Genomic DNA, 27,500 nt, shown 5'->3' on the forward strand with positions numbered 1-27,500 from the left:
ATGATCAGAAGCTGCTGATCACTTTCTGTCTGAGTCTCCTCTCTGAGGGGGAGGGTGGTCAGAGCTCCCGTGTACCTCGAACGCCTCGCTGTGGGAGGATTAACTCCTCGTTTCCCAGCTGAGCTTCTTATCAATCTGCAGGATTCCTCACAGTCGCTCTGATCTGAGTTCAGTCTTTAGCTGCTTCTCCAGGCTGTACCTTAGTTAGAGTCTGATCTCAGTCCAGATTTTACATTCGCCTCCAGATCAGCGCTCGTCACCTCAGGTGTTGTTCAAAAGTGATATTTCTTGTGCAGGGAGCTTTTAGTTGAATTCAAACTGCTAATATAAATCACATCCTGCTAAAGGCTGCACAAACACACACTCACTGAATCAAGCTCAACTTGCTCAGCACTCATCTCCACACTTCCTGTTGTGTGAGCAGAGAGACTGGCCTTAAACAAAGGTTGGCACAATAAAATACCAACAAAAGAAATCATATAAATAAATAAGGCTAAAGTCTAATTATCATTATGTGTTTCATATAAATAAAAGCCTTAAAATGTGACTTTACTTAAGTGGAATAATTAGGTTAGTTGAATAAATTAAAGATTTTAAGTTCAATCAACAACTGTTCAGTCAGATCATCAGCTGCTGGAGCCACTTTGTAACAACACTAATCTTCATCATGGTTGTCTTCATTTAATACACAGTACGTTTACCAGTCTCAACCCTCACACTATTCATGCTAACTGAAGTGAATGAGTGAACTCTCAGCCGTTCATTCATTCAACTCGTTTTCATACGATCTGAAGTCTGCAAATAAAACTAAAAACCTGTTTTAAAGTGTAGTCATCAAAGTGTGTGTGTGTGTGTGTGTGTGTGTGTGTGTGTGTGTGTGTGTGTTTCTAATCTGTAATAATGAGGATTAGACAGTTTGTTAATCCAGTACAGTGAGAGAAGAACCAACAGAGATTACAACTACTAACAACACACAACTACAGCTACTCCTGAGTCTGTTACCAATGCACACCAATATAATCCAGTACAAACCAATATAAACCAGTACAAACCAATATAAACCAACATAAACCAATATAAACCAGTACAAACCAATATACACCAATATAAACCAACATAAACCAGTACAAACCAATATAAACCAATATAAACCAACATAAACCAACATAAACCAATACAAACCAATATAAACCAATATAAACCAACATAAACCAACATAAACCAGTACAAACCAATATAAACCAATATAAACCAACATAAACCAACATAAACCAATACAAACCAATATAAACCAATATAAACCAACATAAACCAACATAAACCAGTACAAACCAATATAAACCAGTACAAACCAATATAAACCAATATAAACCAACATAAACCAACATAAACCAATACAAACCAATATAAACCAATATAAACCAACATAAACCAACATAAACCAGTACAAACCAATATAAACCAGTACAAACCAATATAAACCAACATAAACCAGTACAAACCAATATAAACCAATATAAACCAGTATACACCAGTATTGCACCGAGTCCTGCCACCTTCAGAAGTTTTCTGATGACTCAGCAATAGTTGGCTGCATAGATAAGGGTGATGACAGTGAATATAGGACTGTGGTGGGCAACTTTGTCACTTGGACTGAGCTGAATCATCTGCAGCTCAATGTGACAAAGACTAAGGATCTCATAGTGGATCTGAGGAGGGCAAAAACACCAGTGACCCCTGTTTCCATCCAGGGGGTCCCTGTGGACACTGTGGAGGAGTATAAGTACCTGGGGGTGTACTTTAATAATAATCTGGACTGGACTAGAAACACTGAGGCGGTCTACAAAAAGGGCCAAAGCCGACTCTTTTTCCTAAGGAGGCTGAGGTCCTTTAACATCTGCCGGACGATGCTGAGGACGTTTTATGAGTCTGTTGTGGCCAGTACGATCTTCTTCGCTGTCACATGCTGGGGCAGTGGGCTGAGGGTCACAGACAACAACAGACTAAGCAAACTGATCAGGAGGGCCGGTGATAATGTTTTAAAGAGTTCGGTCTAGACCTGCTCTATTTGAAAAGTGTCCTGAGATAACTTCTGTTATGAATTGGCGCTATACAAATAAAATTGAATTGAATTGAATTGAATTGAATTGATGTCGTAGGGGGAGGAGCTGGACACCCTGACGACCGTGGCAGAGAGGAGGATGCTGTCCAGGCTTCAGTCCATCTTGAACAATGTCTCACACCCTCTCTAGGACACACTGGCCCAGCAGAGGAGCACCTTCAGCAGAAGACTCCTCTCACCCAGATGCACTACAGAGCGCCACAGGAAATCAGTCAGACACCCCCCCTCTGTAACCTGACCTCAAACACGGACAATCATTTTTTGCACTCTTTGCACATTATTACTGAACATTTGATCTTATATATATATACATATATATATACTGTTCCTAATAAATGTTGTCCGTATATCTGGAGTTTGTAACAATAATAATTTCCCCCTGGGATTATTCAAGTATTTCTGTTTCTGATCGAATTCTGATACCTGGTGTTGCCGTGGTGATGATGATGTCAGCAGTGTGACATCTTCTCTTATGTAACAGTTAAAGCCAGCTGGTTCCCATGGTGATAAAGAGTCAGGTCACATGACTTGAGATTAGCTTCAAGTGAAGAGCCGATAGGGACAGGAAGTGACACACACACACACACAATCACACTCCTGCTGCTGAGATCAATCATCAAGATCAATACCCAATAACCAGGATCAATAACCAGGATTAATATCCAATAAACAGAACGAATATCCAATGACCAGAATCAATATCTAATAACCAGGATCAATATCTAATAAACAGGATCAATATTCAATTCAATTCAATTCAATTCAATTCAATTTTATTTGGATAGCGCCAATTCATAACAGAAGTTATCTCAGGACACTTTTCAAATAGAGCAGGTCTAGACAGAACTCTTTATAACATTAATTACAGAGACCCAACAGTACCACCATGAGCAAGCACTTGGCGACAAGGGCAAGGAAAAACTGCCTGTTAAAAGGCAGAAACCTAGGACAGATCCTCCGGCTCTAGGTGGGTGGTCGTCTGTCTCGACCAGTTGGGGTGAGAGAGAGAGAGAGAGAGAGAGAGCGAGACAGAGACAGAGAGAGAGACAGACAGACAGACAGGTGCACAGCAACAACAGTATTAAGTAGTAATATCCAATCATTAGGATCAATATCAAATCATTAGGATCAATATCAAATCATTAGGATCAATATCCAATAAACAGGATCAATATCTAATAAACAGGATCAATGTCCAATTAACAGGATCAATACTACACTACCCACAATCCCCGTAGCCGTTGCTATGGATATGTCTCCATCCAGAGCTGTGACATTCTGAATGTTCAGTATCTGATGACCTGCAGGGTTACCACCAACCAGACTTCTAACAAAAAACACCACGTTTAAGACAGGTGACCACCAACCAGACTTCTAACAAAAAACACCACGTTTAAGACAGGTGACCACCAACCAGACTTCTAACAAAAAACACCACGTTTAAGACAGGTGACCACCAACCAGACTTCTAACAAAAAACACCACGTTTAAGACAGGTAACCACCAACCAGACTTCTAACAAAAAACACCACGTTTAAGACAGGTGACCACCAACCAGACTTCTAACAAAAAACACCATGTTTAAGACAGGTAACCACCAACCAGACTTCTAACAAAAAACACCACGTTTAAGACGCGTTACCACCAACCAGACTTCTAACAAAAAACACCATGTTTAAGACAGGTAACCACCAACCAGACTTCTAACAAAAAACACCACGTTTAAGACAGGTGACCACCAACCAGACTTCTAACAAAAAACACCACGTTTAAGACAGGTGACCACCAACCAGACTTCTAACAAAAAACACCACGTTTAAGAGAGGTGACCACCAACCAGACTTCTAACAAAAAACACCACGTTTAAGACGCGTTACCACCAACCAGACTTCTAACAAAAAAACACCACGTTTAAGACAGGTGACCACCAACCAGACTTCTAACAAAAAACACCACGTTTAAGACAGGTGACCACCAACCAGACTTCTAACAAAAAACACCACGTTTAAGAGAGGTGACCACCAACCAGACTTCTAACAAAAAACACCACGTTTAAGACGCGTTACCACCAACCAGACTTCTAACAAAAAACACCACGTTTAAGACAGGTGACCACCAACCAGACTTCTAACAAAAAACACCACGTTTAAGACAGGTGACCACCAACCAGACTTCTAACATAAAACACCATGTTTAAGACAGGTGACCACCAACCAGACTTCTAACAAAAAACACCACGTTTAAGACAGGCGACCACCAACCAGACTTCTAACAAAAAACACCACGTTTAAGACAGGTGACCACCAACCAGACTTCTAACAAAAAACACCACGTTTAAGACGCGTTACCACCAACCAGACTTCTAACAAAAAACACCACGTTTAAGACAGGTGACCACCAACCAGACTTCTAACAAAAAACACCACGTTTAAGACAGGTAACCACCAACCAGACTTCTAACAAAAAACACCACGTTTAAGACACGCTACCTGCGTTATTGTCGTTGTTCTTTTCCCTCCATGGCTTTAATTCACTGTCCTACATGAATTGGTTGTTGTGGATACATGTAAAATATTTTTGATCAATTAGATAGTCAAAGTCAAAGTCCTCCTGCTGATTCACCCAGATAATAAAAACATCAAAAAAAATTCCACAGAATTCCTCCTGAAGGTTTGCTCTAAGTAATCAGACGACATGTCAAACAGAGGACCGATCAATAACACAGCAGGACCACTGTCAATACTGCTGATACCAGATCAATCATGTTTCTAATTCAGCAGCTCGAAATAAAATCCTGTTTGTGTCGAAGCTGTAAAATCCCGGCTTACCTCGAACAGAGCACAGAGAGCCAGAAAAGAGGTCCAAGAGAAACCAGGTCTGTTCAGGTCTGAAAGAGTCTACCTGCAGCTCTGACGGGAGGGGGCGGGGCTTAATCCAATTAGGCTCAGTGTGAGGAGAGTGAGACGCCCCCTGCTGGCTGCTTCCTGTCTCACAGCCACAGTAACTGATATTAGATATATATTATATATATCTATATTCAGTTTATACAGAGATTGATGGATCACTTATAAACACAATGTGTACTTTATGACAAACAAAGGTCCTGTTGACTGAGAGAGATCACTTCCACATCACAGAGGAACTGAACTAATATTTATTGATCGGGTGTGTCCCTCAGACCAACTGTAATAACCTGATGCTCTTCAGCGCTCACTGAACTACAAATCGGTCCAATGTTTCACCAAAAAACTACAAAGTTATGCTAATCTCTTACAGCTCTTTGCAGGCTAGGAGCTAACTGAGCTAACTGTGTGTGTGTGTGTGTGTGTGTGTGTGTGTGTGTGTGTGTGTGTGTGTGTGTGTGTGTGTGTGTGTGTGTGTGTGTGTGTGTGTGTGTGTGTGTGTCTGTGTGTGTGTGTGTGTGTGTGACTGTGTGTGTGTGTGTGTGTGTGTGTGTGTGTGTGTGTGTCTGTCTGTCTGTCTGTGTGTGTGTGTGTGTGTGTGTGTGTGTGTGTGTGTGTGTGTGTGTGTGTCTGTGTGTCTGTCTGTCTGTGTGTGTGTGTCTGTGTCTGTGTGTGTGTGTGTGTGTGTGTGTGTGTGTGTGTGTCTGTCTGTGTGTGTGTGTGTGTGTGTGTCTGTCTGTCTGTCGTGTGTGTGTGTGTGTGTGTCTGTCTGTGTGTGTGTGTGTGTGTCTGTCTGTCTGTGTGTGTGTGTCTCTGTGTCTGTCTGTGTGTGTGTGTGTGTGTGTGTGTGTGTGTGTGTCTGTGTCTGTGTGTGTGTGTGTGTGTGTGTGTGTGTGTGTGTGTGTGTGTGTGTGTGTGTGTGTGTGTGTGTGTGTGTGTGTGTGTGTGTGTTGCAGTAATGAGCTGTAAACAGACAGACGTCCATTGTCTCTGTGGTTCCCTCCACCAGCAACCACAGAGAATAAAGACAGTACTGATCAACACAGACAGTTACACACACACACACACACACACACACACACACACACACACACACACACACACACGTTTGTCTGTCTTTTTCCAAACAGTTTCCAACGACAACTACCCAGATGGTTCTGTAGAACAAATTATCTGCAGCCAGTGCGAGAAGATTAAATCCTTCCCCATCACACTGTGTGTGTGTGTGTGTGTGTGTGTGTGTGTGTGTGTGTGTGTGTGTGGAGAACATATAGAGCCAATCATCATTAAACCGACTGATCAACTGATCAGTAATAAGTAAATCAATATGTTTCTTACCTTCATCCATTGGGACGTCATTGGAGGAACTGTGAGATCCTTCAGGCATCACACTGTCACCTAAACACACACACACACACACACACACACACACACACACACACACACACACAGACAGAGAGACATGATGCATTCAGGGACACTGCAGCTGCTGTAGATTATCTGTTGTCACACTTCAATAAATGCATTTAAAGCTGCAGTCAGTGAATGCCTTCTTCAAACATCGGTACCAGATCTATTCCAACCAGGTCCAACCACAACCAGGTCCCATCAGTCAGGAGTAATGACTGGTTCTGGTTTCTGCAAGTCTTTACTGGTTGTCCTCTGGTGGATCCAGGTTCTCTAACCGGCTGCTGGTGAGAATAAACAGTGAGGTCGGTCAGGTGATGATACCTGAGCAAGCTGTCTGACAGACGATGATGAGGGCAAAATAAGGAACCGGAGCTACGGGCTCAAAGACCCTGATATCACAGATTCCTGCTGCAGTCAGAAACCTGCAGTCAGAAACCTACAGTCCAGAAACCTGCAGTCAGAAACCTGCAGCCAGAAACCTGCAGCCAGAAACCTGCAGTCAGAAACCTGCAGCCAGAAACCTGTAGTCAGAAACCTGCAGTCAGAAACCTGCAGCCAGAAACCTGCAGTCAGAAACCTGTAGTCAGAAACCTGCATTAAGAAACCTGCAGCCAGAAACCTGTAGTCAGAAACCTGCAGTACAGAAACCTGCAGTACAGAAACCGGAAGTACAGAAACCGGAAGTACAGAAACCTGTAGTCAGAAACCTGCAGTCAGAAACCTGCAGTACAGAAACCGGAAGTACAGAAACCCGCAGTCAGAAACCTGCAGTACAGAAACCGGAAGTACAGAAACCGGAAGTACAGAAACCTGCAGTACAGAAACCTGTAGTCAGAAACCTGCAGTCAGAAACCTGCAGTCAGAAACCTGCAGTACAGAAACCTGCAGTACAGAAACCGGAAAGTACAGAAACCTGCAGTCAGAAACCTGCAGTAAGAAACCGGAAGTACAGAAACCTGTAGTCAGAAACCTGCAGTCAGAAACCTGCAGTACAGAAACCGGAAGTAAGAAACCGGAAGTACAGAAACCTGTAGTCAGAAACCTGCAGTCAGAAACCTGCAGTACAGAAACCGGAAGTAAGAAACCGGAAGTACAGAAACCTGTAGTCAGAAACCTGCAGTACAGAAACCTGCAGTAAAGAAACCTTCAGTAAGAAACCGGAAGTACAGAAACCTACAGTCAGAAACCTGCAGTCAGAAACCTGCAGCCAGAAACCTGCAGTCAGACACCTGCAGTCAGAAACCTGCAGTACAGAAACCTGCAGTACAGAAACCTGCAGTAAGAAACCGAGTACAGAAACCTGCAGTCAGAAACCTGCAGTACAGAAACCTGCAGTCAGAAACCTTCAGTAAGAAACCTGCAGTACAGAAACCTGCAGTACAGAAACCTGCAGTACAGAAACCTGCAGTCAGAAACCTGCAGTCAGGAACCTGAAGTACAGAAATCTGTAAATATCTTCAACTTAGTTTACTCCAGCTGAATATTTCTGTTTATTATTATTATTCATGATTATCATCTGTTCAGTTTTAGTCAGCAGACGAGTCACTTCCTGTTTGAGGTTGATGATTCAGTTCATCGTTAACAGATAAACATCCTCAGTAACCACCTCAGTCCACTGCAGTCCACTGCAGTCTACCTCAGTCCACTATAGTCCACCACAGACTACCTCAGTCCACCACAGTCCACCTCAGTCCACTACAGTCCACCACAGTCTACTACAGTCCACCTCAGTCCACTACAGTCCACCACAGTCTACTACAGTCCACCTCAGTCCACCTCAGTCCACCACAGTCCACCACAGTCCACCTCAGTCCACTACAGTCCACCACAGTCTACTACAGTCCACCTCAGTCCACTACAGTCCACCACAGTCCACCACAGTCCACCTCAGTCCACTACAGTCCACCACAGTCTACTACAGTCCACCTCAGTCCACTACAGTCCCCCACAGTCCACCTCAGTCCACTACAGTCCACCACAGTCTACTACAGTCCACCTCAGTCCACTACAGTCCACCACAGTCCACCTCAGTCCACCTCAGTCCACCACAGTCCACCACAGTCCACCTCAGTCTACTACAGTCCACCTCAGTCCACCTCAGTCTACTACAGTCCACCTCAGTCTACTACATTCCACCTCAGTCCACCACAGTCCACCTCAGTCTACTACAGTCCACCACAGTCCACCTCAGTCCACTACAGTCCACCTCAGTCTACTACAGTCCACTACAGTCCACCTCAGTCTACTACAGTCCACCACAGTCCACCTCAGTCTACTACAGTCCACCACAGTCCACCTCAGTCTACTACAGTCCACCTCAGTCTACTACAGTCCACCACAGTCCACCTCAGTCTACTACAGTCCACTACAGTCCACCACAGTCCACTACAGTCCACCTCAGTCTACTACAGTCCACCTCAGTCTACTACAGTCCACCACAGTCTACTACAGTCCACTACAGTCCACCTCAGTCTACTACAGTCCACTACGGTTTCAGCACCAGCTGGCAGAGGTCCAGGTCTGGTTGCCGTGGTGACCACAGCTCTGTCAGACGTCAGAAGGCAGTGTCTGAGCATGCTCAGTCTGCAGCCTGATCAGGTGAGGAATCGACCTGGTTACCATGGAAACACATTTATTGTGATTGGTTGTGTAAGTGATTACTAATAACTGATTTCTGGTTTTAGTTTCCTGTTTGACTGTAAATGTCTGTTAGACACACATACACACTCAGATCACAAACAACAACAACAACAACAACAACAACAACAACAACAACAGTCATAATGAAGTTGTCTTTGAACTGATGTGAAACATTTCTCTGTGTTTTCCTACAGAACCCCCGTTTAAGAAAAGCTTCTTTTAAGATTCTCTTGCTTTTCATCAAAACTACAAACATCACCGAGCTCGTCCCGGTGGTTGTTCTGGCTGGGCGGTGTCCTCGGTTGATTTCGGCAGTGAAGACTCACCAGGCAGGTTTTAATGTGATAAAATCTCTCTGAGTTCAGACTTGTTTCCCTATTCGTCTGCGCTGCTCGCCGCCGCTCGTAGGGCGTGTTTTAACGGCGAGCGGCAGCGACAGAAACCGGCACAACTTTAGATAAACGATAAATAAGAGCTCTACTGTGTGTAACATTGTAGCCGAATTAAACATCGACTCCATCTGGTTCTAACCATCATCATGTTTTACTATAAGAAGTTTGTATGTTTTCATGCGAGCACGTATTCCTTAAATGGAAAGATTTCCTAAAGCAGTTCTGCATGCGGAACCCCACCTACAGCTACAGAGCAGTTAGCGAGATTTAAGTGGTGGTGAGTCGGTAACAGTTGATTTAAATTCCAGTGGAGCAGAAAGTCCAGGCTCGGTTCGGTCAGTTTGAACAGTTTGAAGAGTTTGAAGAGTTTGAGGCAGAAAGTGAAGCAGATTAAAATCACACTTCCGTGTAGAGTCCCAGAATAAATCAGATTGTGTCAGAAAGTGTGAACAGGAACATCAAACTCACCTCGGAGGACTTTAATGGAACCAGGATCTGTCACATCCACACTGAGACCGCCTGTCAGCCAATCTGAGCGGTCGGTCTGTCTCTCTGTATCTGTCTGTCTGTCTGTCTGCGGGACGCTCCTGCTGATGCCCTCAGACCCTCTGCGCATGCGCCTCATTTGAAAGGCTGCAGTAGAAAAGTAGATTTTTGTCTCTGAGAGCAAACACAGTCCTGTACGGAAGCCCACCAGTGCCACAGTGGCGGGAAGGATGACTTATTCTAATGACAAACTTTTAATAAAGTCTCTCATTATTTTGAGAAGAAGTGTTTTTGCAGTTTTTAACAGATTTAATGTCAAATTAAAGTTAAAAATTGTATTTTTGTTCATTCCCAGTGAAGTTTATTATCATTAATCTCTGATTATTATCTAATAAGAGCTGATGAAATGTTAGCAGTTTAATGATCTGATGTTTTGTCTGTTAGGTGGAGTCAGCGGACGAGAAGAATAGAGTTCAACCTGACAACAACAACAACTGTGAATTAGATAATAAGTCATTAATATAAGATAATAAGTCATTATTGTGAGATAATAAGTCATTATTGTGAGATAATAGTCATTATTGTGAGATAATAAGTCATTATTGTGAGATAATAAGTCATTAATATGAGATAATAAGTCATTATTGTGAGATAATAAGTCATTAATATGAGATAATAAGTCATTAATATTAGATAATAAGTCATTAATATTAGATAAGTAATTAATATGAGATAATAAGTCATTAATATTAGATAAGTAATTAATATGAGATAATAAGTCATTAATATTAGATAATAAGTCATTAATATGAGATAATAAGTCATTATTGTGAGATAATAAGTCATTAGTATTAGATAATAAGTCATTAATATGAGATAATAAGTCATTAATATTAGATGATAAGTCATTAATATTAGATAAGTCATTATATTAGATAATAAGTCATTATTGTGAGATAATAAGTCATTAGTATTAGATAGTAAGTCATTAATATGAGATAATAAGTCATTAATATTAGATAATAAGTCATTAATATGAGATAATAAGTCATTAATATTAGATAAGTCATTAATATGAGATAATAAGTCATTAATATGAGATAATAAGTCATTAATATGACATAATAAATCATTATTGTGAGATAATTAGTAATTATTGTGAGATAATAAGTCATTAATATGAGATAATAAGTCATTAATATGAGATAATAAGTCACTATTGTGAGATAATAAGTCATTATTGTGAGGTAATAAGTATTTTTTGTGAGATAAGAAGTCATTAATATGAGATAATAAGTCATTATTGTGAGATAATAAGTCATTAGTATTAGATAATAAGTAATTAATATGAGATAATAAGTCATTAATATTAGATAAGTCATTAATATGAGATAATAAGTCATTAATATTAGATAAATCATTAATATGAGATAATAAGTCATTAATATTGATAATAGGTCATTAATATTAGATAAGTAACAGGTTCTCATTGATCCTCCTGCCATGGTCCTGTTTGACTGTGCACCTGTCTGTCTGTCTGTCTGTCTGTCTGTCTGTCTGTGTGTCTCTCTCTCTCTCTCTCTCTCTCTCTTACCCCAACTGGTCGAGACAGACGACCACCCACCTTAATATGAGATAATAAGTCATTAATATTAGATAAGTAATTAATATGAGATAATAAGTCATTAATATTAGATAAGTAATTAATATGAGATAATAAGTCATTAATATTAGATAATAAGTCACTATTATGAGATAATAAGTCATTAATATTAGATAATAAGTCATTAATATTAGATAAGTAATTAATATGAGATAATAAGTCATTAATATTAGATAAGTAATTAATATGAGATAATAAGTCATTAATATTAGATATGTAATTAATATGAGATAATAAGTCATTAATATTAGATAATAAGTCATTATTATGAGATAATAAGTCATTAATATTAGATAATAAGTCATTAATATTAGATAAGTCATTAATATTAGATAAGTAATTAATATGAGATAATAAGTCATTAATATTAGATAAGTAATTAATATTAGATAATAAGTCATTATTGTGAGATAATAAGTCATTAATATGAGATAATAAGTCATTAATGTGAGATAATAAGTCATTAATATGAGATAATAAGTCATTAATGTGAGATAATAAGTCATTAATATGAGATAATAAGTCATTATTGTGAGATAATAAGTCATTAATATGAGATAATAAGTCATTAATTTTGAGATAATAAGTCATTAATATGAGATAATAAGTCATTATTATTAGATAATAAGTCATTAATATGAGATAATAAGTCATTAATATGAGATAATAAGTCATTAATGTTAGATAATAAGTCATTAATATGAGATAATAAGTCATTAATATGAGATAATAAGTCTTAATATTAGATAAGTCATTATTATGAGAAAAGTTTAATATTAGATAAGTCATTAATATTAGATAATAAGTCATTATTGTGAGATAATAAGTCATTAATATGAGATAATAAGTCATTATTGTGAGATAATAAGTCATTAATATGAGATAATAAGTCATTAATATGAGATAATAAGTCATTATTGTGAGATAATAATTCATTAATATGAGATAATAAGTCATTATTGTTAGATAATAAGTCATTAATATGAGATAATAAGTCATTATTGTGAGATAATAAGTCATTAATATGAGATAATAAGTCATTAATATGAGATAATAAGTCATTATTGTGAGATATTAAGTCATTAATATGAGATAATAAGTCAAGGTTCTTGTGCTTTTCTTGTCTTGCAGGTTCTCATTGATCCTGGTTGAGCCTCCTGCCATGGTCCTGTTTGACTGTGCACCTGTCTGTCTGTCTGTCTGTCTGTCTGTCTGTCTGTCTCTCTCTCTCTCTCTCTCTCTCTCTCTCTCTCTCTTACCCCAACTGGTCGAGACAGACGACCACCCACCTAGAGTCGAAGGATCTGTCCTAGGTTTCTGCCTTTTAACAGGCAGTTTTTCCTTGCCCTTGTCTCCAAGGTCTTGCTCATGGTGGTACTGTTGGGTCTCTGTAATTAATGTTATAAAGAGTTCGGTCTAGTCCTGCTCTATTTGAAAAGCTGTTATGAATTGGCGCACATTGAATCTTTTTGTGCAGCACTTTGGAAAACCTTGTGTTTGTTAAAATCGTGCTATATAAATAAAGTGGATTGGATTGGATTAGTACAATATGGTGAAGCATACACACATCCACAGTCGGGCTGAGTGGGTATCAAACATACAGCTGCGGGAGCAAAGACCAGGTCTTTATGGTTCTAGTCCAGCTGAGAGCGGATCTATTTGGACTGAAGGAACATACGGACCAGCAGAACCTTTGTAGCTTCAAACAATGAAGTATCTCTCCACCTGTGATTTAGCTGAACCTTTGAAGAGTGCGACCTGCGTACAGGTTCCCACAGTATCAGTGGCGGGCTGTAAGGGATCAGGGTGAACAGGTTCCACCCTCTGTCCCACATGTCCTCTCCTGTTTGTTGTTTTAAACTGTAGCAGTACATTATATATAAACACCATGTTTTTATTCCACGCTGTCTCTCCTCACAGAGTGTCTGTCTGTCTGTCTGTCTGTCTGTGGTAGACATTATACAACCCCAGAGCCTCCCTCTGTAGGTGAAGGGGTTAGGGTTTATGGAGCCTGGTGGCAGCTACAGTCACATTAATGGTGTTTGACCACCGGAGGGCAGCAGAGCTCCACAGCTGACACACTGATTCACTCTTTCATTAACTGGTGAATGAATGAATGAATGAATATGTTGTTAGCAGGCTGGTGAGACTGAGACTGGAGGAAAGGTGTGTGTGTGTGTGTGTGTGTGTGTGTGTGTGTGTGTGTGTCTGTGTGTGTGTGTGTGTTTCTGTGTGTGTGTGTGTGTGTCTGTGTGTGTGTGTGTGTGTGTGTGTGTGTGTGTGTGTGTGTGTGTGTGTGTGTGTGTGTGTGTGTGTGTGTTTCTGTGTGTGTGTGTGTGTGTGTGTGTGTGTGTGTGTGTGTGTGTGTGTGTGTGTGTGTGTGTGTGTGTGTGTGTGTGTGTGTGTGTGTTTCTCTGTGTGTGTGTGTGTGTGTGTGTGTGTGTGAGTGTGTGTGCGTGTGTTTCTGTGTGTGAGTGTGTGTGTTTCTGTGAGTGTGTGTGTGTGTGTTTCTGTGTGTGTGTGTGTGTGTTTCTGTGTGTGTGTGTGTGTGTTTCTGTGTGTGTGTGTTTCTGTGTGTGTGTGTGTTTCTGTGTGTGTGTGTGTGTGTGTGTTTCTGTGTGTGTGTGTGTGTGTGTGTGTGTGTGTGTGTGTGTGTGTGTGTGTGTGTGTGTGTGTGTGTGTGTGTGTGTGTGTGTGTGTCTCCCCCTGTTGGACACAAAGAGAACTGACCTGAGAGAAAACAATGAGGAAGATATGAAGGTAAACAAACAACTGAGACATGTTGTCACACGTTAGAAACCTTTCAGAGAAGACGAGTTTCATCCTGTCTTCTTCTTCTTCTTCTTCTTCTTCTCCTCCTCCTCCTCAACAACAACAGCTCGAGTTTATCTGACAGCTTTAGTCCCGTAACAGACACATATTATTATTATTATTATTATTATTATTATTAGTTATTGTTGTTATTGTTGTTATTATTGAGACACTTTTTACAGTTTGAAGTGATACTCAATCGATTCAATAATACCCAATAATTCTGCTTTCTTTAAGAAACCATTTAAATGAGTTTAATGGCCTTCCTCTGTTGCCATGGTGACAGCTGAGATGTAGTCACATGACAGGAAGTGAGCGTGTTCTGATTTGTTGTTCCACGTGACTTTATTGAAGATTAAAAAACAACCTGAGAGAATTAAAACAACTTCATATTTACATCAAGTTTCTCTTTTAAAACCCAAACACACAGTTCATAAATATATTAGAGTCAACACACAACACCATATTGTTTACCAACAACAACAACAACCTGTTTACACCGCAGAGCTAAACACACTGTGAGCTAAATGCTAACAGCAGCATGCTAACATGCCAAAGCTAGTAGGTATCATGTTATCATTGAAGCTAAAAATGAATGGTTTTGTGAATGGAGTCTGGTGGGCCGTCGCTCTAGTGCGACATGTAATGGAACAAAACAAAAAGAACAGAAGAATGAACCAGAAAGCAGCTGTGGCGTCGCCATGGTGACAGCGGTGATGATGAGGTCATATAGGTTTGGTGGTGCTGTTGTAAACGAGCGTGTCCTGCTCCGACAGCGTCACATGGGCGGGGCCTGTGGCCACGGGCCTGTGGGAGCGCTCTTTCCTGGCCTTGAGGAAGCAGTAGGTGAGGATGGCCAGCAGAGCCAAGATGGCGACCGACAAGAGGACAGCCAGCGCTATGTTTCCTGTGGAGGACACAGTGACTTCACTTCCTGTCAGCTGACACAGGTGTTTGCATTGAAGGTGAGTTTCTTACCTGAGTCACTTTCTTCGTCTGTCTCGAACCGATCGAACATCCCTCTGAAGAACACGTTTTGCTCTGCACAGACAAAGGAAAAGTACTGCGTTATAGTACTGCGTTATACTGCATTATAGTACTGCGTTATAGTACTGCGTTATAGTACTGCATCATAGTACTGCGTTATACTACATTATAGTACTGCATTATAGTACTGCGTTATAGTACTGTGTTATAGTACTGGTACGTTATACTGCTGCATTTAGTTATAGTACTGCGTTATACTGCATTATAGTACTGACGTTATACTGCATTATAGTACTGCATTATAGTACTGCGTTATAGTACTGTTCGTTATAGTACTGCGTTATACTGCATTATAGTACTGCATTATAGTACTGCGTTATAGTACTGTGTTATAGTACTGCGTTATACTGCATTATAGTACTGCGTTATACTGCATTATAGTACTGCATTATAGTACTGCGTTATAGTACTGTGTTATAGTACTGCGTTATACTGCATTATAGTACTGCGTTATACTGCATTATAGTACTGCGTTATACTGCATTATAGTACTGCATTATAGTACTGCGTTATAGTACTGCGTTATAGTACTGCGTTATACTGCATTATAGTACTGCGTTATACTGCATTATAGTACTGCATTATAGTACTGCGTTATAGTACTGTGTTATAGTACTGCGTTATACTGCATTATAGTACTGCGTTATACTGCATTATAGTACTGCGTTATACTACATTATAGTACTGCGTTATACTGCATTATAGTACTGTTACTGTTTAGTACTGCATTATAGTACTGCATTATAGTACTGCGTTATAGTACTGCGTTATAGTACTGCGTTATAGTACTGCATTATAGTACTGCGTTATACTGCATTATAGTACTGCATTATAGTACTGCGTTATAGTACTGCGTTATAGTACTTATAGTACTTTAGTGTTATAGTACTGCGTTATACTGCATTATAGTACTGCGTTATACTGCATTATAGTACTGCGTTATACTGCATTATAGTACTGCGTTATACTACATTATAGTACTGCGTTATACTGCATTATAGTACTGCGTTAGTACTGCATTATAGTACTGCATTATAGTACTGTGTTATAGTACTGCGTTATACTGATATAGTATATTATAGTACTGCATTATAGTACTGCGTTTGTACTTATACTGCATTATAGTACTGCCTTTTACTGCATTATAGTACTGCATTATAGTACTGCGTTATAGTACTGCGTTATACTGCATTATAGTACTACATTATAGTACTGCGTTATACCTCATTATAGTACTGCGTTATACTGCATTATAGTACTGCGTTATACTGCATTATAGTACTGTGTTATACTGCATTATAGTACTGCATTATAGTACTGCGTTATAGTACATTATAGTACTGCATTATAGTACTGCGTTATAGTACTGCGTTATACTGCATTATAGTACTCATTATAGTATTAAACATTATAGTACTGCGTTATACTGCATTATAGTACTGCGTTATAGTACATTATAGTACTGCATTATACTGCATTATAGTACTGCGTTATACTGCATTATAGTACTGTGTTATACTATATTATAGTACTGCATCATAGTACTGCGTTATACTGCATTATAGTACTGCGTTATAGTACTGCATTATAGTACTGCATTATAGTACTGCGTTATAGTACTACGTTATACTACATTATAGTACTGCATTATAGTACTGCATTATAGTACTACGTTATACTACATTATAGTACTGCATTATAGTACTGCATTATATTTATAGTACTACGTTATACTACATTATAGTACTGCATTATAGTACTACGTTATACTACATTATAGTACTGCATTATAGTACTACGTTATACTACATTATAGTACTGCATTATAGTACTACGTTATACTACATTATAGTACTGCATTATAGTACTGTGTTATACTACATTATAGTACTGCGTTATACTGCATTATAGTACTACATTATAGTACTGCATTATAGTACTGCGTTATACTGCATTATAGTACTACATTATAGTACTGCATTATAGTACTGCGTTATACTGCATTATAGTACTGCATTATAGTACTGCGTTATACTGCATTATAGTACTGCGTTATACTACATTATAGTACTGCATTATAGTACTGCGTTATACTGCATTATAGTACTGCGTTATACTGCATTACAGTACTGCATTATAGTACTGCGTTATACTGCATTACAGTACTGCATTATAGTACTGCGTTATACTGCATTATAGTACTGCGTTATACTACATTATAGTACTGCGTTATACTGCATTATAGTACTGCGTTATACTGCATTATAGTACTGCATTATAGTACTGCGTTATACTACATTATAGTACTGCATCATAGTACTGCGTTATACTACATTATAGTACTGCGTTATACTGCATTATAGTACTGCGTTATACTGCATTATAGTACTGCGTTATACTGCATTATAGTACTGCGTTATACTACATTATAGTACTGCATCATAGTATTGCGTTATACTGCATTACAGTACTGCATTATAGTACTGCATCATAGTACTGCGTTATACTACATTATAGTACTGCATTATAGTACTGCGTTATACTGCATTACAGTACTGCATTATAGTACTGCATCATAGTACTGCGTTATACTGCATTATAGTACTGCGTTATACTGCATTATAGTACTGCGTTATACTGCATCATAGTACTGCGTTATACTGCATTATAGTACTGCGTTATAGTACTGCATTATAGTACTGCGATATACTGCATTATAGTACTGCGTTATACTGCATTATAGTACTGCATTATAGTACTGCGTTATACTACATTATAGTACTGCATCATAGTACTGCGTTATACTGCATTATAGTACTGCATCATAGTACTGCGTTATACTGCATTATAGTACTGCGTTTTAGTACTGCGTTATACTACATTATAGTACTGCGTTATACTGCATTACAGTACTGCATTATAGTACTGCGTTATACTGCATTATAGTACTGCGTTATACTACATTATAGTACTGCGTTATACTGTATTATAGTGCTGCGTTATACTGCATTATAGTACTGCATTATAGTACTGTGATATACTGCATTATAGTACTGCGTTATACTGTATTATAGTACTGCATTATAGTACTGCGATATACTGCATTATAGTACTGCGTTATACTGCATTATAGTACTGCATTATAGTACTGCGTTATACTGCATTATAGTACTGCGTCATAGTACTGCGTTATAGTACTGCGTTATACTGCATTATAGTACTGCATTATAGTACTGCGTTATACTGCATTATAGTACTGCATTATAGTACTGCGTTATACTACATTATAGTACTGCGTTATACTACATTATAGTACTGCATTATAGTACTGCGTTATACTACATTATAGTACTGCGTTATACTACATTATAGTACTGCGTTATACTACATTATAGTACTGCGTTATACTGTATTATAGTACTGCGTTATAGTACTGCATTATAGTACTGCGATATACTGCATTATAGTACTGCGTTATACTGTATTATAGTACTGCATTATAGTACTGCGATATACTGCATTATAGTACTGCGTTATACTTTTATATACTGCATTATAGTACTGCGTTATACTGCATTATAGTACTGTTATACTGCATTATAGTACTGCATTATAGTACTGCGTTATACTGCATTATAGTACTGCATTATAGTACTGCGTTATAGTACTGCGTTATACTGCATTATAGTACTACGTTATACTGCATTATAGTACTGCGTCATAGTACTGCGTTATAGTACTGCGTTTTACTGCATTATAGTACTGCATTATAGTACTGTGTTATACTGCATTATAGTACTGCGTTATACTGCATTATAGTACTGCATTATAGTACTGCGATATACTACATTATAGTACTGCGTTATACTGTATTATAGTACTGCATTATAGTACTGCGATATACTGCATTATAGTACTGCGTTATACTGCATTATAGTACTGCGTTATACTGTATTATAGTACTGCATTATAGTACTGCGATATACTGCATTATAGTACTGCGTTATACTGCATTATAGTACTGCATTATAGTACTGCGATATACTGCATTATAGTACTGCGTTATACTGTATTATAGTACTGCATTATAGTACTGCGATATACTGCATTATAGTACTGCGTTATACTGCATTATAGTACTGCATTATAGTACTGCATTATAGTACTGCGTTATACTGCATTATAGTACTGCATTATAGTACTGCGTTATAGTACTGCGTTATACTGCATTATAGTACTATGTTATACTGCATTATAGTACTGCGTCATAGTACTGCGTTATAGTACTGCGTTATACTGCATTATAGTACTGCATTATAGTACTGTGTTATACTGCATTATAGTACTGCGTTATACTGCATTATAGTACTGCATTATAGTACTGCGATATACTACATTATAGTACTGCGTTATACTGTATTATAGTACTGCATTATAGTACTGCGATATACTGCATTATAGTACTGCGTTATACTGCATTATAGTACTGCATTATAGTACTGCATTATAGTACTGCGTTATACTTCATTATAGTACTGCATTATAGTACTGTATGTTATAGTACTGCGTTATACTGCATTATAGTACTGCGTCATAGTACTGCGTTATACTGCATTATAGTACTGCGTTATACTACATTATAGTACTGCATTATAGTACTGCGTTATAGTACTGCATTATAGTACTGCGTTATACTGCATTATACTGCATTATAGTACTGCATTATACTGCATTATAGTACTGCTTTATACTGCATTACAGTACTGCGTTATACTTTTGGCATTATAGTTACTGCGTTATAGTACTGCATTATACTGCATTATAGTTGTTTACTGCATTATAGTACTGCGTTATAGATTATACTGCTTTATAGTACTGCATTATAGTACTGCGTTATAGTACTACTTTATACTGCATTATAGTACTGCGTTATAGTACTGCGTTATACTGCATTATAGTACTGCATTATAGTACTGTGTTATACTGCATTATAGTACTGCATTATAGTACTGTGTTATAGTACTGCGGTATACTGCATTATAGTACTGCATCATAGTACTGCGTTATACTACATTATAGTTCTGCGGTATACTGCATTATAGTACTGCATCATAGTACTGCGTTATAGTACTGCGTTATACTGCATTATAGTACTGCATCATAGTACTGCGTTATACTACATTATAGTACTGCATTATAGTACTACGTTATAGTACTGCATTATAGTACTGCGTTATACTACATTATAGTACTGCGTTATAGTACTGCGTTATACTGCATTATAGTACTGCGTTATACTACATTATAGTACTGCATTATAGTACTGCGTTATAGTACTGCATTATAGTACTGCATTATACTGCATTATACTGCATTATAGTACTGCATTATACTGCATTATAGTACTGCGTTATACTGCATTACAGTACTGCGTTATACTGCATTATAGTACTGCGTTATACTGCATTATACTGCATTATAGTACTGCATTATAGTACTGCATTATACTGCATTATAGTACTGCGTTATAGTACTACTTTATACTGCATTATAGTACTGCGTTATAGTACTGCGTTATACTGCATTATAGTACTGCATTATAGCACTGCTTTATACTGCATTATAGTACTGCATTATAGTACTGCGTTATACTGCATTATAGTACTGCATCATAGTACTGCGTTATAGTACTGCGGTATACTGCATTATAGTACTGCATCATAGTACTGCGTTATAGTACTGTGTTATACTGCATTATAGTACTGCATCATAGTACTGCGTTATACTACATTATAGTACTGCATCATAGTACTGCGTTATACTGCATTATAGTACTGCGTTATACTACATTATAGTACTGCATTATAGTACTGCGTTATACTACATTATAGTACTGCGTTATAGTACTGCGTTATACTGCATTATAGTACTGCGTTATACTACATTACAGTACTGCATTATAGTACTGCGTTATAGTACTGCATTATAGTACTGCGTTATACTGCATTATAGTACTGCATTATAGTACTGCGTTATACTGCATTACAGTACTGCGTTATACTGCATTATAGTACTGCGTTATGCTGCATTATACTGCATTATAGTACTGCATTATAGTACTGCATTATACTGCATTATAGTACTGCGTTATACTGCATTATAGTATTGCATTATACTGCATTATAGTACTGCGTTATACTGCATTATAGTACTGCGTTATGCTGCATTATACTGCATTATAGTACTGCATTATAGTACTGCGTTATACTGCATTTTAGTACTGTGTTATACTGCATCATAGTACTGCGTTATACTGCATCATAGTACTGCGTTATACTGCATCATAGTACTGCGTTATACTGCATTATAGTACTGCATTATACTGCATTATAGTACTGCGTTATACTGCATTATAGTACTGCGTTATACTGCATTATAGTACTGCGTTATACTACATTATAGTACTGCGTTATACTGCATTATAGTACTGCGTTATACTGCATTATAGTACTGCATCATAGTACTGCGTTATACTGCATTATAGTATTGCGTTATACTGCATTATAGTACTGCATTATACTGCATTATAGTACTGCGTTATACTGCATTATAGTACTGCGTTATACTGCATTATAGTACTGCGTTATACTGCATTATAGTACTGCATCATAGTACTGCGTTATAGTACTGCGTTATACTGCATTATAGTACTGCATCATAGTACTGCGTTATAGTACTGCGTTATACTACATTATAGTACTGCTTTATACTACATTATAGTACCGGTTATACTGCCTTATAATACTGCATTATAGTACTGCGTTATAGTACTGCGTTATACTGCATTATAGTACTGCGTTATAGTACTGCGTTACAGTACATTATTCTGCGTTATAGTACATTATACTGCGTTACAGTACATTATACTGCGTTACAGTACATTATACTGCGTTATAGTACATTATACTGCGTTATAGCACATTATACTGCGTTACAGTACATTATACTGCGTTATAGTACATTATACTGCGTTATAGCACATTATACTGCGTTATAGTCACATTATACTGCGTTATAGTACATTATACTGCGTTACAGTACATTATACTGCGTTATAGTACATTATACTGCGTTATAGTACATTATTCTGCTGTTATAGTACATTATACTGCGTTACAGTACATTATTCTGCGTTATAGTACATTATTCTGCGTTATAGTACATTATACTGCGTTACAGTACATTATACTGCGTTATAGTACATTATACTGCGTTATAGTACATTATACTGCGTTACAGTACATTATACTGCGTTATAGTACATTATACTGCGTTACAGTACATTATACTGCGTATATTTTTTATAGTACATTACTGCGTTATTGTTACAGTACATTATACTGCGTTATAGTACATTATACTGCGTTATAGTACATTATACTGCGTTATAGTACATTATACTGCGTTATAGTACTGCGTTACAGTACATTATTCTGCGTTATAATACATTATACTGCGTTATAGTACATTATACTGCGTTACAGTACATTATACTGCGTTATAGTACATTATACTGCGTTACAGTACATTATACTGCGTTACAGTACATTATACTGCGTTATAGTACATTATACTGCGTTATAGTACATTATTCTGCGTTATAGTACATTATACTGCGTTACAGTACATTATACTGCGTTATAGTACTGGTTATAGTACTGCGTTACAGTACATTATACTGCGTTATAGTACATTATACTGCGTTATAGTACATTATACTGCGTTACAGTACATTATACTGCGTTATAGTACTGCGTTACAGTACATTATACTGCGTTATAGTACATTATACTGCGTTATAGTACATTATACTGCGTTATAGTACATTATACTGCGTTACAGCACATTATACTGCGTTACAGTACATTATACTGCGTTATAGTACATTATTCTGCGTTATAGTACATTATACTGCGTTACAGTACATTATACTGCGTTATAGTACATTATTTTACAGTATATTATACTGCGTTATAGTACATTATTCTGCGTTATAGTACATTATACTGCGTTACAGTACATTATACTGCGTTATAGTACTGTGTTACAGTACATTATTCTGCGTTATAGTACATTACACTGCGTTATAGTACATTATACTGCGTTACAGCACATCATACTGCGTTACAGTACATTATACTGCGTTATAGTACATTATTCTGCGTTATAGTACATTATACTGCGGTACAGTACATTATACTGCGTTATAGTACTGCGTTACAGTACATTATTCTGCGTTATAATACATTATACTGCGTTATAGTACATTATACTGCGTTATAGTACTGCGTTACAGTACATTATTCTGCGTTATAGTACATTATACTGCGTTATAGTACATTATACTGCGTTATAGTACATTATACTGCGTTATAGTACATTATACTGCGTTACAGTACATTATACTGCGTTATAGTACATTATACTGCGTTATAGTACATTATACTGCGTTATAGTACTTACAGTACATTATTCTGCGTTATAGTACTTATTATACTGCGTTATAGTACATTATACTGCGTTACAGTACATTATACTGCGTTATAGTACATTATACTGCGTTACAGTACATTATACTGCGTTACAGTACATTATACTGCGTTATAGTATTTCTGCGTTATAGTACATTATACTGCGTTATAGTACATTATACTGCGTTACAGTACATTATACTGCGTTACAGTACATTATACTGCGTTACCTGTCACTCCCTGACAGGTGTCTCTACACTTGTTTTCCTCGTCGAAGTTGTTCCCGTTGGCGTCACAGCCTCCATAGGTGAAGCGGTGGCACTTTCGGTTCAGAGGGTCGTAGTACCAGCGGGTGAAACTCGCCCGACACGGTCCGGTGTGGGGGGGCTCCGAGCACCGGGCTGGGGGGGGGGGGCAGTGTTAGCATGTAGCTTGTTAGCTGGTTGTGCTAACAGGAGAGACAAACAGACAGAGACTGACCTTTCTTCTGGTTTACATCGATGTTCAACAGCCGGGTGAATGTCTGGTTCACTGAGGAGGAAGAGTGTGTTACAGTGTGTACAGTGTGTTTACAGTGTGTTACAGTGTGTGTACAGTGTGTACAGTGTGTACAGTGTGTGTGTTACAGTGTGTTACAGTGTGTGTGTTACAGTGTGTTACAGTGTGTGTTACAGTGTGTTACAGTGTGTTACAGTGTGTACAGTGTGTTACAGTGTGTGTACAGTGTGTTACAGTGTGTGTGTTACAGTGTGTTACAGTGTGTACAGTGTGTTACAGTGTGTACAGTGTGTTACAGTGTGTGTACAGTGTGTTACAGTGTGTGTGTTACAGTGTGTTACAGTGTGTACAGTGTGTGTTACAGTGTGTTACAGTGTGTGTGTTACAGTGTGTTACAGTGTGTGTGTTACAGTGTGTTACAGTGTGTACAGTGTGTGTTACAGTGTGTTACAGTGTGTACAGTGTGTGTACAGTGTGTTACAGTGTGTGTCTTACAGTGTGTTACAGTGTGTGTACAGTGTGTACAGTGTGTGTGTTACAGTGTGTGTCTTACAGTGTGTTACAGTGTGTGTACAGTGTGTACAGTGTGTGTGTTACAGTGTGTGTCTTACAGTGTGTTACAGTGTGTGTACAGTGTTTGTACAGTGTGTGTACAGTGTGTTACAGTGTGTGTCTTACAGTGTGTTACAGTGTGTGTACAGTGTGTACGTGTGTGTTACAGTGTATGTTTACAGTGTGTTACAGTGTGTGTACGTTTTGTACAGTGTGTGTACAGTGTGTTACAGTGTGTGTTTACAGTGTGTTACAGTGTGTGTGTTACAGTGTGTTACAGTGTGTGTGTGTGTGTGTGTTACAGTGTGTGTGTGTGTGTGTTACGTTGACTGCAGTGCTCTTCATCAGCTCCGTCTCCGCAGTGTTTCTCGCCGTCACACTCCAGACTTCTGTCCAAACAGCAGCCACTGTCACAGGTCAGCTGATCAGGACGACACGTCGAACCACACAACACACACACACTCACACACACACACACACACACACACACACACACACACACACACACACACGTTAAACCTGTTTGTCTCAAACAGTGACAGAGCTAGATTGAAGAGGTGCATTGTGGGACTGACCAGCGACAGGCAGAGTGGAGCTCCTCTCTGATGTCACTGAGGACAAAAACATAGAAACAGGAATCAGCAGCGGGAATGTGTCAGAAGTTACAGGTGTACATGTGTGTGTACAGTGTGTGTGTACAGTGTGTGTACTGTGTGTGTGTACAGTGTGTGTGTGTGTACAGTATGTACAGTGTGTGTACAGTGTGTGTGTGTGTGTACAGTGTGTGTGTGTGTACAGTGTGTACAGTGTGTACAGTGTGTGTACAGTGTGTACAGTGTGTGTACAGTGTGTACAGTGTGTGTACAGTGTGTACAGTGTGTGTACAGTGTGTGTACAGTGTGTGTACCTGTCACTCCCCTGCAGGCAGACAAACACTCGTCCTCAGACAGGAAGTTGTTGTTGTTTTGTTTACAGCCTCCGAACACAAACTGCTCACAGCGACCGGCTGTGACGTTGAACCGCCAACGAGGAAACGCTGCACGACACGGACCGACCTTCACTGGAGCCCGACAGTACACTGAGAGAGAGAGACAGTACACTGAGAGAGAGAGACAGTATACACTGAGAGAGAGAGACAGTACACTGAGAGGAGAGACAGTACACTGAGAGAGAGAGAGAGACAGTACACTGAGAGAGAGAGACAGTATACACTGAGAGAGAGAGACAGTATACACTGAGAGAGAGAGACAGTACACTGAGAGAGAGAGAGAGACAGTACACTGAGAGAGAGAGACAGTATACACTGAGAGAGAGAGACAGTACACTGAGAGAGAGAGAGAGACAGTACACTGAGAGAGAGAGACAGTATACACTGAGAGAGAGAGACAGTACACTGAGAGAGAGAGACAGTACACTGAGAGAGAGAGAAAGTACACTGAGAGAGAGAGACAGTACACTGAGAGAGAGAGAGAGAAAGTACACTGAGAGAGAGAGAAAGTACACTGAGAGAGACAGTACACTAAGAGAGAGAGACTATTACCTGTGTACTACCTGTTTACTGCCTGTTTACTACCTGTTTAATACTTGTTTTCAACCTGTTTACTACCCTTGTACTACCTGTTTACTACCTGTTTACTGCCTGTGTACTACCTGTTTACTGCCTGTGTACTACCTGTTTACTGCCTGTTTACTACCTGTTTACTGCCTGTGTACTGCCTGTGTACTGCCTGTTTACTACCTGTTTACTGCCTGTTTTCTACCTTTGTACTACCTGTTTACTACCTGTTTACTACCTGTGTACTACCTGTGTACTACCTGTTTACTGCCTGTTTACTGCCTATGTACTACCTGTTTACTGCCTGTGTACTACCTGTTTACTGCCTGCCTGTTTACTGCCTGTGTACTACCTTTACTGCCTGTTTACTGCCTGTTTACTACCTGTTTACTGCCTGTTTTACTACCTTTGTACTACCTGTTTACTACCTGTTTACTACCTGTGTACTACCTGTGTACTACCTGTTTACTGCCTGTTTACTGCCTATGTACTACCTGTTTACTGCCTGTGTACTACCTGTTTACTGCCTGTGTACTACCTGTTTACTGCCTGTGTACTACCTGTGTACTACCTGTTTACTGCCTGTTTACTACCTGTGTACTACCTGTTTACTGCCTGTTTACTGCCTGTGTACTACCTGTTTACTGCCTGTTTACTGCCTTTGTACTACCTGTTTACTCCTTTTATGACCTGTGTACTACCTGTTTACTGCCTGTGTACTACCTGTTTACTACCTGTTTACTGCCTGTGTACTACCTGTGTACTGCCTGTTTACTGCCTGTTTACTGCCTGTGTACTACCTGTTTACTGCCTGTTTACTACCTGTTTACTACCTGTTTACTGCCTGTGTACTACCTGTTTACTGCCTTTGTACTGCCTGTGTACTGCCT

The 27,500-nt window shown here is 38.8% G+C and overlaps 3 protein-coding genes and 2 long non-coding RNA genes across 63 annotated transcripts in view; 2 read left to right on the forward strand and 3 right to left on the reverse strand.

Annotated features, from left to right (window-relative positions):
* Positions 1–6,920, reverse strand: part of LOC127368332 (pleckstrin homology domain-containing family G member 3) — a 38,687-nt gene extending 31,767 nt beyond the window's left edge. The window contains exons 1-2 of one of the 2 annotated variants that reach the window (XM_051408992.1): positions 6,594–6,920; positions 6,364–6,423 (exon numbers count right to left, since the gene is read on the reverse strand). In XM_051408992.1, the coding sequence (XP_051264952.1) occupies positions 6,364–6,412 (49 nt within the window). In that variant the 5' untranslated portion in view covers positions 6,413–6,423; positions 6,594–6,920. The remainder of the gene's footprint in view (positions 1–6,363; positions 6,424–6,593) is intronic. The other variant, XM_051408993.1, reaches the window with a different exon arrangement.
* LOC127368428 (uncharacterized) lies at positions 3,253–4,780 on the forward strand. 9 transcript variants are annotated; one of them, XR_007885777.1, is made up of 4 exons: positions 3,530–3,618; positions 3,666–3,712; positions 3,807–4,277; positions 4,419–4,780. It is a non-coding gene; the product is annotated as an uncharacterized LOC127368428 (long non-coding RNA). The 9 variants fall into 9 exon arrangements; XR_007885775.1 differs by lacking the exon at positions 3,666–3,712 and having other exon boundaries at positions 3,253–3,571; XR_007885779.1 differs by lacking the exon at positions 3,666–3,712 and having other exon boundaries at positions 3,253–3,571; positions 4,513–4,780.
* On the forward strand, positions 6,546–12,768 carry LOC127367955 (uncharacterized). The gene is made up of 4 exons (XM_051408277.1): positions 6,546–6,636; positions 8,097–8,345; positions 8,447–9,033; positions 12,748–12,768. The coding sequence occupies exons 1-4, from the start codon at positions 6,546–6,548 to the stop codon at positions 12,766–12,768; spliced, it is 948 nt and encodes a 315-aa protein (XP_051264237.1).
* Positions 12,769–14,753: 1,985 nt separating this feature from the next.
* The window catches only part of LOC127368417 (kunitz-type protease inhibitor 1), an 18,288-nt gene continuing 5,541 nt past the window's right edge, over positions 14,754–27,500 (reverse strand). Inside the window, exons 4-10 of the mRNA XM_051409255.1 lie at positions 25,963–26,133; positions 25,627–25,666; positions 25,380–25,516; positions 24,486–24,536; positions 24,236–24,406; positions 15,406–15,468; positions 14,754–15,334 (exon numbers count right to left, since the gene is read on the reverse strand). Of these exons, the coding sequence (XP_051265215.1) occupies positions 15,153–15,334; positions 15,406–15,468; positions 24,236–24,406; positions 24,486–24,536; positions 25,380–25,516; positions 25,627–25,666; positions 25,963–26,133 (815 nt within the window). The 3' untranslated portion in view covers positions 14,754–15,152. The remainder of the gene's footprint in view (positions 15,335–15,405; positions 15,469–24,235; positions 24,407–24,485; positions 24,537–25,379; positions 25,517–25,626; positions 25,667–25,962; positions 26,134–27,500) is intronic.
* The window catches only part of LOC127368418 (uncharacterized), a 2,295-nt gene continuing 1,307 nt past the window's right edge, over positions 26,513–27,500 (reverse strand). Inside the window, exons 2-5 of one of the 50 annotated variants that reach the window (XR_007885693.1) lie at positions 27,334–27,500; positions 27,127–27,181; positions 27,039–27,082; positions 26,513–26,903 (exon numbers count right to left, since the gene is read on the reverse strand). The exon at positions 27,334–27,500 is cut by the window's right edge and continues 644 nt beyond it. This is a non-coding gene — a long non-coding RNA (uncharacterized LOC127368418). Of the gene's footprint in view, positions 26,937–27,027; positions 27,259–27,300 lie in introns of all 50 variants that reach the window. The other 49 variants (XR_007885704.1, XR_007885685.1, XR_007885713.1 and 46 more) reach the window with 49 other exon arrangements.

This window comes from Dicentrarchus labrax, unplaced genomic scaffold, assembly GCF_905237075.1.
Source record: "Dicentrarchus labrax unplaced genomic scaffold, dlabrax2021, whole genome shotgun sequence".
Classification (NCBI taxonomy): domain Eukaryota; kingdom Metazoa; phylum Chordata; class Actinopteri; family Moronidae; genus Dicentrarchus; species Dicentrarchus labrax.